Source organism: Diadema antillarum, unplaced genomic scaffold (genome assembly GCF_040938485.1).
Source record: "Diadema antillarum isolate AM-2024a unplaced genomic scaffold, OU_Dant_1.0 scf00000029, whole genome shotgun sequence".
Lineage (NCBI taxonomy): Eukaryota > Metazoa > Echinodermata > Echinoidea > Diadematoida > Diadematidae > Diadema > Diadema antillarum.
In genome coordinates this window covers 11,259-23,661 of record NW_027270918.1, presented here as the reverse complement: position 1 = coordinate 23,661, position 12,403 = coordinate 11,259, and the positions used below count along the sequence as shown (strand labels likewise).

Here is a 12,403-nt window from a genome sequence, read left to right as displayed (position 1 = left end):
TGACTGAATCCACATTGTTGCAATCCAAAATTCAACAGCTACAATGTACATAATGTTATGTACAATACATAATATTGTGTAAATTGTGGCTTCATAAATAATAAAATCTTCCTTTCCATTAAAAGCATAAAATACTTGTAAGCACACAGATCAATATTTCTTAGCACCTTGTACAAAGACTATATTAGCAAAGTGCGGAGGCTATTAGACATCAGATCTCTTTAAACATGAACACTCTTGACAGTCTACTTCAGGAATGAATAAATTACTCTGCCCTACACATATCAAGTGTCGACTGTGTCTACACTTTGTACTTACTTCCTGTACTGAACACACACTTTTGACTGTGAAGGAAAGGGTATACACTAAAATGATTATGAAATATGACTGTACAATGTATCCCCCTGGAGTTCTGGTCAGGGGAGAGATTCTGATACTAGCACTCTGCCTTGAAAGGGATGGCTGTAAGGTAGGTACAAAGAGGGTCCTAAAACAAAGAACCACTATATTTTTTGGTGGGAATAAAATCTGATTGGGAAAGACTGGAGAATAAAGCAGCTGGGTTGGGCCGACGATACCTTTGCCAGTGGATTTGTTATCTGGATTGAAAGCTACCCTGCACCAAATCGTGGAGAAATATATTCTGGGGGGAAAATGAGATGCACAGAATGCCTATTGAAAGAGAAAGTGGATTAACATTTCACAGGAAATGAAATAGACAGAATATAATGAAAAATAAAGTGGAGTAATATCTTAAAAGAAAAAAAAAAGTTATTGGCACAATATTCATCCATGGATGATACGCTAATAAATAAGAATAAAAAACTCAAATATGCAGGCGTACCACGTAATCATTCGACTGAACTTGTTGGGCTGTTAAACAACATTTCTGATTGTGAATCACTCTTGATATCACCAGGTTTAGATCATTATAAGCTTTATACCATTATGTGTGTACCGTAAAGATAATTTTCGTGGCATGAAATTTTTGCAAATTACCACCGACATTCAATGCATACAATGTATAATGTAAACAAGAACTTAATTGCGTGTAGGTATTACCAATTATAGGCTTTGAACTGAACTCAAACTGACAGTAAATGGGAATTAACAACATCAACAAAAAGGACTCGTAAGACCTGTAAATTACTCAAAATTGTCAAGAGCAAAGTTCTGGCTAAAGAGAGATGTAAGGGCAGTGGGTTTCCACAAAGAATTCAAGGAAATGGTTGTTTTCAATGGATATAATACATTGAATAGAACAATTACCGTACACCATACAGGGAAAAAAACATGTTTGCCTAGTTTCAGAAAACCCTAGTCAGACTATAGTAATTAGCCATGTTTGTGACAGGGTGCCCATTTGTGGCAGGGGCCATTTCATACGTTGATAAAAAAAGGCCCAATCAGGTGCGAGAGTACCCTCACTTCCCATAACACTTGCAAGAAACTCCCACTTTTGTTCTAAAGTAGGACAAAGCACACATGATGCTCTTTAGCTGTTTTTACTTTTATTGATGAATGAAAGTGCCCCTGCAGCAAACAGGTGCGCCCCTGTCGCAAACAGGGATATTTACTATAGATATCATAGTCAAGAGTAATCATCCCTGTTTGTGACGGGTTGCCAATATGCAGCAGGGGCTGTTTCATTCGTTGATGAAAAGGCCAAATCAGGTGCGAGATGAGAGTACCCCCGCTTCCCATAACATCCCCTTGCACTACAGTTCGCACTGCTACCGTTCATGAGCGGTGACGTCATGTCTTGCTCAGGACATTGTAAGCACCATGCCGTCTATCTATATCGTAGCAGACGAAGACAAGTACAGACTGTAGATGACTTTTTGATTTGCACGTTGAGCCAGGCGTCACCCTGTTATGACATAGTTTTTACTTACTGCGCATGCGCGAGTGTCGACCCTCGGCTCATCGCACAAATTTCGAACGCGTTAACCCCAGTTATCACCGTCCGCCCAAATTGGTTGCGCCGCGCTCAACCCACCTTATCTATGAGGTCACACTCCTCTCGCAATAGACGAAAATCATGCGAAAGGGCACGATGACTCTCGGAAAATCTGTGCTCAGTTCACCTGTTTTCCCTTTTCTTTCAAGAGAATATTGATATTCTAATTACATGAAAGCTTATGATCTTGATACGTCACAGCAGCAGCGCTGTCATACAAACTACAGCCTCTGGTACCTACAACCTGTAATTCATTTGCCCGCTTTCACTGTTTCGCACTTTGCAACTGCATACCGTAATCCCACACATGCATTTACACGTAATGCAGTATGCAAACAGATCTTGGTGCTTTTGGCCTAGTGCAGCAGTGCATTTACATGTACCTTGTATTCTTACCATGCATCATGTTTTAAAATCCATATAATTCCTCCCAGGATACGCATCTAGTCTAAGACAAAATAAATATGGCATACAAGTACAGAAACAAGTCACAAATTCTGCATTATATGCACGCAAGGCACAGGTTGCCTCCTGCACACGCCACGAGACGTGACGCCGGCGCCCGAAATCGAAATGTGTTTTAGCAGCGGGTCAATGTACATACGTGACGCCTTGACGTAGGGTTGCGCTTGGCGTCACAACCCTCTCATTCACCCAATCGAAAACTCCCTATTGGTTGATGATCGGCTTGCAATCCCTTTAAACTACCGTATGAAAGGTTTTCCCTCAGTGATGGTCGGGTTGTTCTCCCACAATGTCTTTCAAAAATGACATCATCGCTTTCTTCCATTCGTAAGCTTTACATTGATACCAAGTACTCTTCTGTGGCTTTTTGGAAAATGATGTAAATTTCTTGTAATTTCACCCTTTCTAATGGAATTTCCCTGCAATTTATACCAGGAATATGTCATCAAAGGAGTAGTTTTGGTCATAGGCTTTCTACAGATGCATATTTTGTTCGTTCTCTTGACATATTTTCATGAATTCTCGGGCGATTCATCTGTGTTTTGATCCCACTTATGATGTGTGCAATGTACGTGCAAGAATGTCTGAAGTGCATAGATCAATGTTCAAAATGTTAGATTTCTGTAGCGAACAACCTACCCAATACTTATGCGGTGCGCAGTGAGGCTGTGGGGTACAAACGGGTCATGAGAGCATGCTAACCACGTACGCTGTTGTGTAAAGGGAAGACGAGCAAGACACACAGTCAATGCAATGCTGTGGCTCAGCCAATCAGCAATGAGGTGAGACCTGGCAAGCGCTCAGCAGAGAATAAAGAGAGCTTGAGAGAGTAGCGGCTAAGATATTTCTAGCCCTCTCTTTTTGCTGCGATCACGCTGCGATAGTCGAGATATCGATATTCTCTGAGCAATCGGGAGTGAGTCGTGCAGCGGCGGGCATTCTCAGTAGGTTCTGGGGCGATGTGAATTACCATGCATGCTTGGAATCTGCACTTGTGCTGTGTTGACCGAGACTCTGCTTCACCTGTGTACATGGCATACGGCAGGCAAATTATAGTGGCTTGCAAGTACTAACGTTAGACTCCCGCTTTTGGGACTTGATTTACAGATTGTACATGTACGCACACTTGATGCTCTTTCGCTGCTTATCGATGAATGAAACTGCCTCTGGGCGTCTGGCTGCTGGGCCCTCCTGCAAATCGACACCATGTCACTCTGTTTCTAGAACCTAGACGGTCTAGATTGTAGATGATTAGATCTAATTGTTAGATACTCAAGCTTACAAGTATAGTAAACAAATATTGGTTGAGCTGACATGGCAGCCTTACACAGGTAAAACAGATTGCAGATATCTACTAACATTAGATTTCTAAATTCTAACTAGATTCTATAATTAGTACAAATCTAACAGTTACAGTGTAGGTCACTGTAGGTGGTTCTAGCCGGCTATAGACCTATAAAGTCAGTAAAGATAGAGTGTCTACACTAGGGTAGACATTCTTTGCTAGGGTCTACACTTCATATGTCGCTGTAAAAACCTCGGCCAAATAGTGATACCGGTCCCTTTTGTTCTGCGTGTGTGCGTCTTCACTAGATTTCTGTATGTGCAAAGTCTATGGAGTTTGAAAGCAGTCACCGGCGCGGCTATGACGAAATGAATGGCGGTGAATGGAGTGGTTGACTATTTCACAATAATGCCAAATCCTCATTAACAAAAGACTGGGATCCAGGCATTTCAATGATATGAAGGCGTGAAGCTTGTTCTCTGAAAGTGGGTAGGTCGTGGGCCCCTCGTGAACGGCGACCCTGCCTTCGCCTGGCTGGCGACATACAGACATGCCCCTGCCCCTTGCTGTAATCCCCAACCATAAACCCATGTAAATACCCACACGGAAGATGCGCCCAGCAGCACAGTTGAAACAGTACGTACAGGACATGGCAATGCACTACGTTCTACGTCGTATGACATTCCGACTGTTGTAAGCCGGACCGTTTCGACTCACCTTGTAAACATCGCCGTACGTTCCGCTACCGATTCTTTGCAGAAGCTCAAAATCCTCTAAAGGATTCCTCCTAGAAATTTCGGCACTCGCAGCCGACGACATGGTATCTGTGTATCCCTACAATTGGTTCAGAGTGACCAAGTAGTGAAAAATCCACGCTTAAATTCCAAAATGATCTCGGTGACAGATCGACTAATTTGCCGATCGAACTGGACGTCAGCCCTACCGAGTCCCTACACTTCCTGTCATGCGCACAATTTTCTTCTCCCACCATACATTTGTTTCCCCAAACGCAAGGTGGCGCTATACAGTCAGCCATCACTGAGCCATCAGAGCCTTGTGTAGATGGCTCTGAGAGCCGTACGGCACAGATCTGGCGAAGAGGTGCATAAAAAAAAAAAATAGTCCATCTACTACTACCACCACCACCACCACCACTACCATGGCCGGCGGAACCGGGGGATCCAGTGGGACTCGCCCCCCCCCCACTTTTTGTGCACCATAGAAAGGAAAACATAAGGTGTAATCACTTGGGCCCCCCCCCCACTTTTTTTTAAAACCCGGAAGTACTTAAAGGGGCATAGTCCCGGTAGTGTAGATGGCGCTGTTGATAAAACTGCCGATCACCGTTAGCATTGGTACGAAGATTACCGAAGTTGAGCTGTCATCAAAAGTAAAGTGCGTAGGTGTTGCTAAGTAACGTTGCCTTCGTTGTCTTCTTTGCGCATCGCGCAGTCTGTAGTAATGCCAGGATGCGTGAATATGTGCTTGTTATTATGACATCACAAAGAAGTTTGCTAAAGCTGTCATCCCCCTCAGCCGAATCATGAGCCGAACTATGATCGGACCACTGACTACAGTGAATCGGACTTCTTCGGACTCGGGAAAGTGGGCCAAAGCGTAAGCGCCATAGAGAAGTCGATGGTGTAGGTCTCTATAGGAAATTTGCGCCGTGCGCCCACGCACGCATTTGACTAAAACACCGGGACCATGCACCTTTAAGTGGCACTAAAAAGAATTAGATAGAGATCTTGAAGTGTAAGCGCGATAAGGTTATGTTTTTCCGCTGAAGACCCCCTTTTTTTTTTTGCTTGTTAGGTCATGAAAACTGGAAGTGGGCCCCCCCCCCTACACTTTTGAAAACGCTCCGCTGGCCCTGTCTACTACTACTAATACTGCTACTACTACACTATCAACTACTACTACTACTACTACTACTACTGCTACTACAATAAACAATTCAGTGGCAGGTCCAGAGGGGGGCGCACCAGGCTCATGCCCCCTCTTATTTTTTTGTTTTTAAAACAAAAGAAATAAAAAGAAAAAATGGGGGGGCACGTGCGCCCCTCTTTAATTTCATAGAGGCGCCTCCCCTTCACGGAATTCCTGGAATTTGTTACAAATTGTAATTTGTTACAAACTGTAATTTGTTACAAATTCGCATCTAGCCCTGTTTGCAGCCAGTCGAGTCCTAAAATCATATTACCTATATTATCATTAGTTTGGGCCATCGAAAAATGTTAGCTTAGGATCAAGCTGGAAAAGTCTTTTCTATACTCTTTCACAAAACCAAGCCCATCTTTTTTTTCAATCAGGATATAATATACATAATTATATAAATCAGTACAACTGGCAGAATTTTTAGTTACCCCTATCTTTGTGATGGCGCAATATCTTTCCTTCAACACCTCACAATATGTCAGCATGCTAGAAAGTGCTCCAAGGAAGTGCAAGTAGTTTATCCTCATTACAGACTTAAAGCCTGCAAATTGATATGCACGCTGTTCTTCTGCTGTGGTCTACAATGTACATAAAAGATCTGTATACATTCATTACGAAAGACTTTCTCAATTCTCATGTTCTTTGGATGCATGAAAGCAGAAGAAAATTATGAATAGAGAGGAAACACGCACACATCAACACACAAACACAGAAGGAACCACTTTTTTCCCCAGTCAAGAGAGAAAACATGTGAAGGGTCATTCATGAGCAGTTTATTGTAGTTTTAATACCTTGAAGTTTTACATCCTTGTACAGACAAAGTGAATCTATATCTCCTATAGGCCTATAGAAGCAAAATTATAAATTTATCATTCGGATTTGTCTGAATCTGTAGGAGAGTGGTTGTGCAGTCATCTTCGTTTTCATTTTTTTTTTTAATCTGAAAAAGCTGCACACTTATGATATGCATAGAAACTAGCTTATGCAATCTTTTAAGTATACTAGTTCACACTTTCATTTCTACTCATGAGTGAAGAAAAGTAAGAATTGTCCTATTTATGTGAATGTACTTGAGTTTGTTTATTTAACTTTTTAATGCAATGTCTAAATCTACTTTACTGTAGATCAAAATAAAAATGTGAAGATTTGATCTTTCCAAGTATCAATTCATAGAAAACATTGAAACTTGCTTTCAAACACTTTCATTGCAAATCCAGACAATGTTCAAGTGTCCATTTCCATTTGAAGAGTCTTATCGCAAAATGAGCTAACTCCATTCTTGTTAAGTTGAGATATTTGTGATTAAAGCTGCTAAAAAAAAAAAAAATACACGATATTTTTGATCATAACTTCTACAATATTCCTCATTATGACACAAGTGAGGTATTACTGGAAGGGTTTAATTTTGCTCTATCTAATGATGGACCACACTTTGACATGTTTAAAAAATGGTGCTTAGCTCATATGGCAAGAAGACTCTTCACTTGCTTCTAATATGAAGAGTTTGTTCGCAAAAACCGATAAGTCCATTTTTGAAGATTTTGAAATACCGTCTCTGTCATAAAGTACAAAATAATACCTTTTAAATGATATATTGGTCACTACATATAAAGATACATTTTTGAAGTTATGGTCAAAAGAAGCAAAAAAACTTATTATTTTCTTTATTTTTCTTGACCTTTAATCACAAATATCTCCATTTGGCAAATATGGACTTATCGGTTTTTGCAAACAAACACTTCATATGTTTCCATCCCCTGATAATATGTATCAATGGTATCCAGATTATTCTTCCTAACAACTGCATGACAAATGGTGATGTTTACAAATGAAATGAGGTTTGTTTTTCCAAAGGTTCCTTATTTCAAAACACAGATATTCCATATACTTCAGTGTTCGTTAATCTGAGAATGATATAAGATTCTCTATGCTGATGATATAAGGTTCTTCATGCTGAAGGTTCATTAATCAAAAAATTAAATACCAGTAAGGTTTGTTATTCCAAAGGCTCATTAATCTGGAAATGAAAATAAAAATGTTTATCAATCTAGAAATTCAATAAAAAGGTGCATATTAATGAACCTTCTCAATTATATGAACCTCATTTTGTTTTCAGATTAACAAACACACACAAAAAAAAACAACAACCCAAACAAACAAACGAACAAACAGACAAAAAAGAAACAGCTTCAGAATAATGAACATCATATCATTTTTGAAATTATGAATGTTTGGAATAATGAATCTTTGGAATAACTAACCTTTGGAATGAAGCAATATAACCGAAAATATTGTCAGTATTTTTTCATCATCGTTATCTCTCTTTTTTGTTGTTGTTGCATTCTTGTCTTTGTAAAGATGCAGAAGGATGCACTCTGGCACTATACCACTACTGCGTCATATTAAAATCTTTGATGCATTCTTTAAAAGATATAGTGGCAGGAGAAATCTAACTAGGACACACACTTCAGGCTTTGACTTTAAGAAGAAAATTATTAATACATCCAATGTTCAATCAAACTTGAACAGAATAAAATCATACAGTTACATTATAAGTGGATCAGAAGTGAAAAAATGAAAAGAATTTTGAATTCAAATTGATTCTTGCGTTGAATTGTTTTTATTGCAATTGATCGACAAATTACCTTTCATCAACATATCATACACGCTCATACTCCATATGTATGCCCATGATTTTTATCATGGCTATCACTCAAAACACTGAATAATTTGGTGTGCATCTACTTCAATAACATTTATAATCTATTGATAATTTGCAATAATTATGAAGTCTCACATATTTTCACAAGACAAACGAAATCACTTTAATCAAATTATCATACAAATTTAATGAGGTGATAATTAGGCCTACTTATGGCCTCTCAAGGCTCCCATTCACTTGCATTCAAATCTTTATTGAATTACCTAGTTATTTGACAAGAGGAAACTACCCTTTGCATCAAATTGTTCTAGGATTTCCAATGACAGATTTGTAAAAATATGATAGTTTATACTTGGAGAATAATATTGCCGACTAAATGAGTGATTGTTAAAGGTCCCAAGGATGAACCAGTGACGAAGTTATATGGTGATGACAACATTGCCCTGTTTAATCAATGTTGTATTGCTGTTCTTTTTTGGTGTTATTTTATAAAATTCCTACCGGTATTCAATATTAATGAGTTTTAAGTCAACCATCGTTTTGGAAAGCGCTGTGATGTTTGTTATGAACAGCATCTTTCAAATCTAATACCGGGTATTCCTTATTACCTTTACATGAGATTGATGTCACTTTTTACAATATAATATGTCAGGCTTAGAAATCCGAAACCTTCTGGTTTTTTATACATATCAATAAAACTTTTATTGTGATTGTTTGACTTGCTGTATTGGCTTTTGTTTTTTTAAACTTTTGGGAGAAAAGCACTGCACACACGGTCAGTTTTTGATCAATATTCACTGAGGGAGGTGGCCACCTCCCTGATTCACTGTACCTCATAAAATAAGTAGGGCCCACAGTAGCAGTACCAGTAACATCTTTGGTGTGGTTGTCATTACGCCATCTACTGGCAAGAATTTGTAAACGATACAAGCCGCTGACTTTTTTTTCGTGAGGTTGCTAAACAAAACCTTTCACCCATCGCTCGCTAAAGCTACGGATGCGTCTCCCATACGCTGCACCTGCACCACTACCACCACCGGCGGAGTAAAGTGGTAGCGGTTTATCAGACGGGGCAAACCAGGCTGTCAAGAGGAGTAGCTGTAGCAGAGTGAGAGCGTCGTATGGTTTTGTATGGAGGATCCGACGGGCTTCTAGCTGGCAGAGAGCAGCCGATTCTTCTGCGAGCTGGTTTTACTGTAGTGCTGTACCCGTGTGTGTGCTCTGTGTAGTAGACAGGTGGGTTGTTTTGAGGGATGGCTCGTTGATCGTGAGACAACCTGCATGCAGTGCCTGAAACACGGCACAGGTAACTTTGTGTTGGAACTTTGTCTTTGGTTGGACCTCATCCTTGCAGAATCGGCAGCGATATTCTTTTTAATTGGAGAATCCCATGGTAAGTAAAGGTGCTGCATACAAATAGACTATCTATGACTACGTGAAATTGTATTATACGAATGCTATAAGAATGTGTAACCAGTTAGACAGCGAGATGGCGATCATTGCCGTGTGTACCGTGTTTTCTCCTCGCTGCAACACGCTCCTCGTGTTTCTCGAACGGGGAGTTGAAGGCACGGTGAAGAATGCACGAGTGCTGCTGGCGGTCCCCCATCCATGAACGCTCGCTTCTTGTTGCATACTATAATTTTGAATTGGTAATTGTTCTTAACTTTTAAGATCAACTTCATTTTTTTATTTAAACACCCACCAGGTAGTACTGTGTATCATGTAGGCCTACTTGTACAATGTGCAGCATCTTGTAAAAGTGGATATTTTCATGTGAGTAATTTTTCGCGCTTGGCCAGATAAGATGAGTTTTGCATTATGTTTTAAATTCCTCGGAATCAAGAGCTCAACCACTGGAACATGTGGCAAGCGTAAATATTTGCATGCCTTTTTTTTTGCGCTTGTTTCTGGTTGCGCAAAATGCACTAAAATTTCCACTTTTACGTATCCAATGCATGTTGCCAATACATATCCATCTGTCATATTGCACTGAATCTAAAAAAATGTGAAAACCATTTAAAAGTATTAAGAAATATTTGTCTGTGCTATGGGGAAGAATTCCATTGATGCCCTCTGTTAGGAATATGGTCAGTGCTCATTCCCTCACCCCTTGCAGTATTAGTAGAGAAATAAAGTCGAGAAGAACAGCGAAAGTATTTTTTTTTTCACTTTTGTGAAGAAGTAATCCCTGTAGTGGCTTGTAGTTGTACTCATACGATGTAACTCTTCACACCATAAAATGGGTGATTTCAAGTATGATGCTGTCTCAATACTAAACCAGCATTAATCCTGTAACTTGATTCATTCGATATTAGTACACGTGCATGTAGGTTAATTGATATTGATGTCAATATTATGATGTAGTCCCAGTGGCTAGTGCTGGGTTCAGTGCTTGGTTGAACTGGGCACAATCACTTTATGTTGTTGTGCAATTCCCAGCATGATTCCGCATAAACTTGTTGATATGAAGATAAACTGTCGCATTGAATATATAGTTTGATAATTATTGCTTGCATTAATCTGACTATTGGTGTTGAGGCTCAATTTCTCACAGTTGTAATGTTAGGGAGATGCTAGTGCTAGTGCCAAACATGAAAATCACCTACATTTTGCAGTAAGTAATGTACTGTATAATTATGTTTTCATCATAATTTGTCAATCATATTCCAGTGATGGCACGTAAGATAAATATATGATTTGATATTGTTTTAAATTGTTTATCTTGTCACTGTAATGGCAGTGGCAAATCCAGATTGTATGTAGGTCATGTGGATGTCAGAGTGAAAATTGGATAATGACTTGACTCTGGGTTTTGGCATACAATAATAAATGTTATCTGCATGGTTTTAAAAAATCCTTTATTCAATGCACTTTATTATGTGGTTGTATCAGATCAAGCTGCATTTTGATGCAATAAGCTACACTATTGTTGTGTAGTATTTTCAAATTCAGATTTATTTTGTCATTATGTCATGTGTGCTGTCAGATTATTATATTCCCAAGAAGTGAGTGAAAGGCAAATTTCCATTATCATACATGGCGCGTGTCATTTTCAGCTCAATGATAATGAGATTTATTATTATATTGCATAAACTCCTCATGCTCCATGTTAGTCACAATGCAAGATTTGATAGCCACTCAACGTAGTGAATTATGTTTTACAACAGCTTAGATCAATGTTGGAAAATGATACACTTGTAGAGGAGTCTTCACCGATAAGACGTAAGTTGGTGTCAGTGTGGAAAGAATTTAACATAATTTTGGTGTTGTGCATTGTAGCATGTTTTTTTTTTTTCTTTTTTATATGCCTCTGTAGTTCTTCAGATTGGGTCCTGGTGCATACAATTGTACATAGTACAATGTATGTTGGTTTTTTTCAAGGTTATGTTGACAGGATCTGTAGATTTGATGAGTACAATTTTTATTTAAAAATTGCGTGTATGCCATTAAACTGTATGTGTGTCTTAATCCTGGGTACTCTTCAAATGAGAGCTGACCAGATTCTTTTGATTGTAGGGATAGAATTGCAGTGTAGATATCTCCTTATAACCGGTATTTGGCATGATGTGGGCCTGTTAAAATATACATGTACTTTGATTTGGGTGTATTTTGCATGTACAAACCGTAGTGTAATAATACTGGTATGTGATATCTCAGCAATACATGATGCACAATGTATGACGAAAACCAAGTATTCATCCCCATCCACTCATTTAAAAAAAAAAAAAATGAATTTGTGACTTCCATGCACACATTGTATTAAGTTAGCCGTATTAGTCATGTGACTGCTAGATCACTTGAGTAGTTCCTCTATATGTCTGGATGTATAGCATTCTTTAGTACTCAGCGAGAGATGCGCATAACTCTTGTCTTAGGCCTATTTGCATACATCACATGTCTGCCTGGACAGAAAAGGACCTTGAGTCCACATTGACTTGATGATACAGATGCCATGGGATGTCCCTTTTGTAACCCTGAAAATTAGATTCCTTTCACAAGCTGGTGTAGAAGTAGATAATTCAGACCTACCCTCAGAATTATGAACCTGGAAACTTCTGGGAGGATGGAGGGGGCAACAATTCGATGTAGA

At 39.1% G+C, this 12,403-nt stretch overlaps 1 protein-coding gene across 1 annotated transcript in view; it reads right to left on the bottom strand.

Moving 5' to 3' along the window:
- LOC139738865 (mitogen-activated protein kinase kinase kinase kinase 3-like) overlaps positions 1 to 4,641 on the bottom strand; it is a 134,176-nt gene extending 129,535 nt beyond the window's left edge. Inside the window, exon 1 of the mRNA XM_071649501.1 lies at positions 4,428 to 4,641. Within this exon, the coding sequence (XP_071505602.1) occupies positions 4,428 to 4,529 (102 nt within the window). The 5' untranslated portion in view covers positions 4,530 to 4,641. The remainder of the gene's footprint in view (positions 1 to 4,427) is intronic.
- Between the last annotated feature and the right edge of the window lie 7,762 nt (positions 4,642 to 12,403).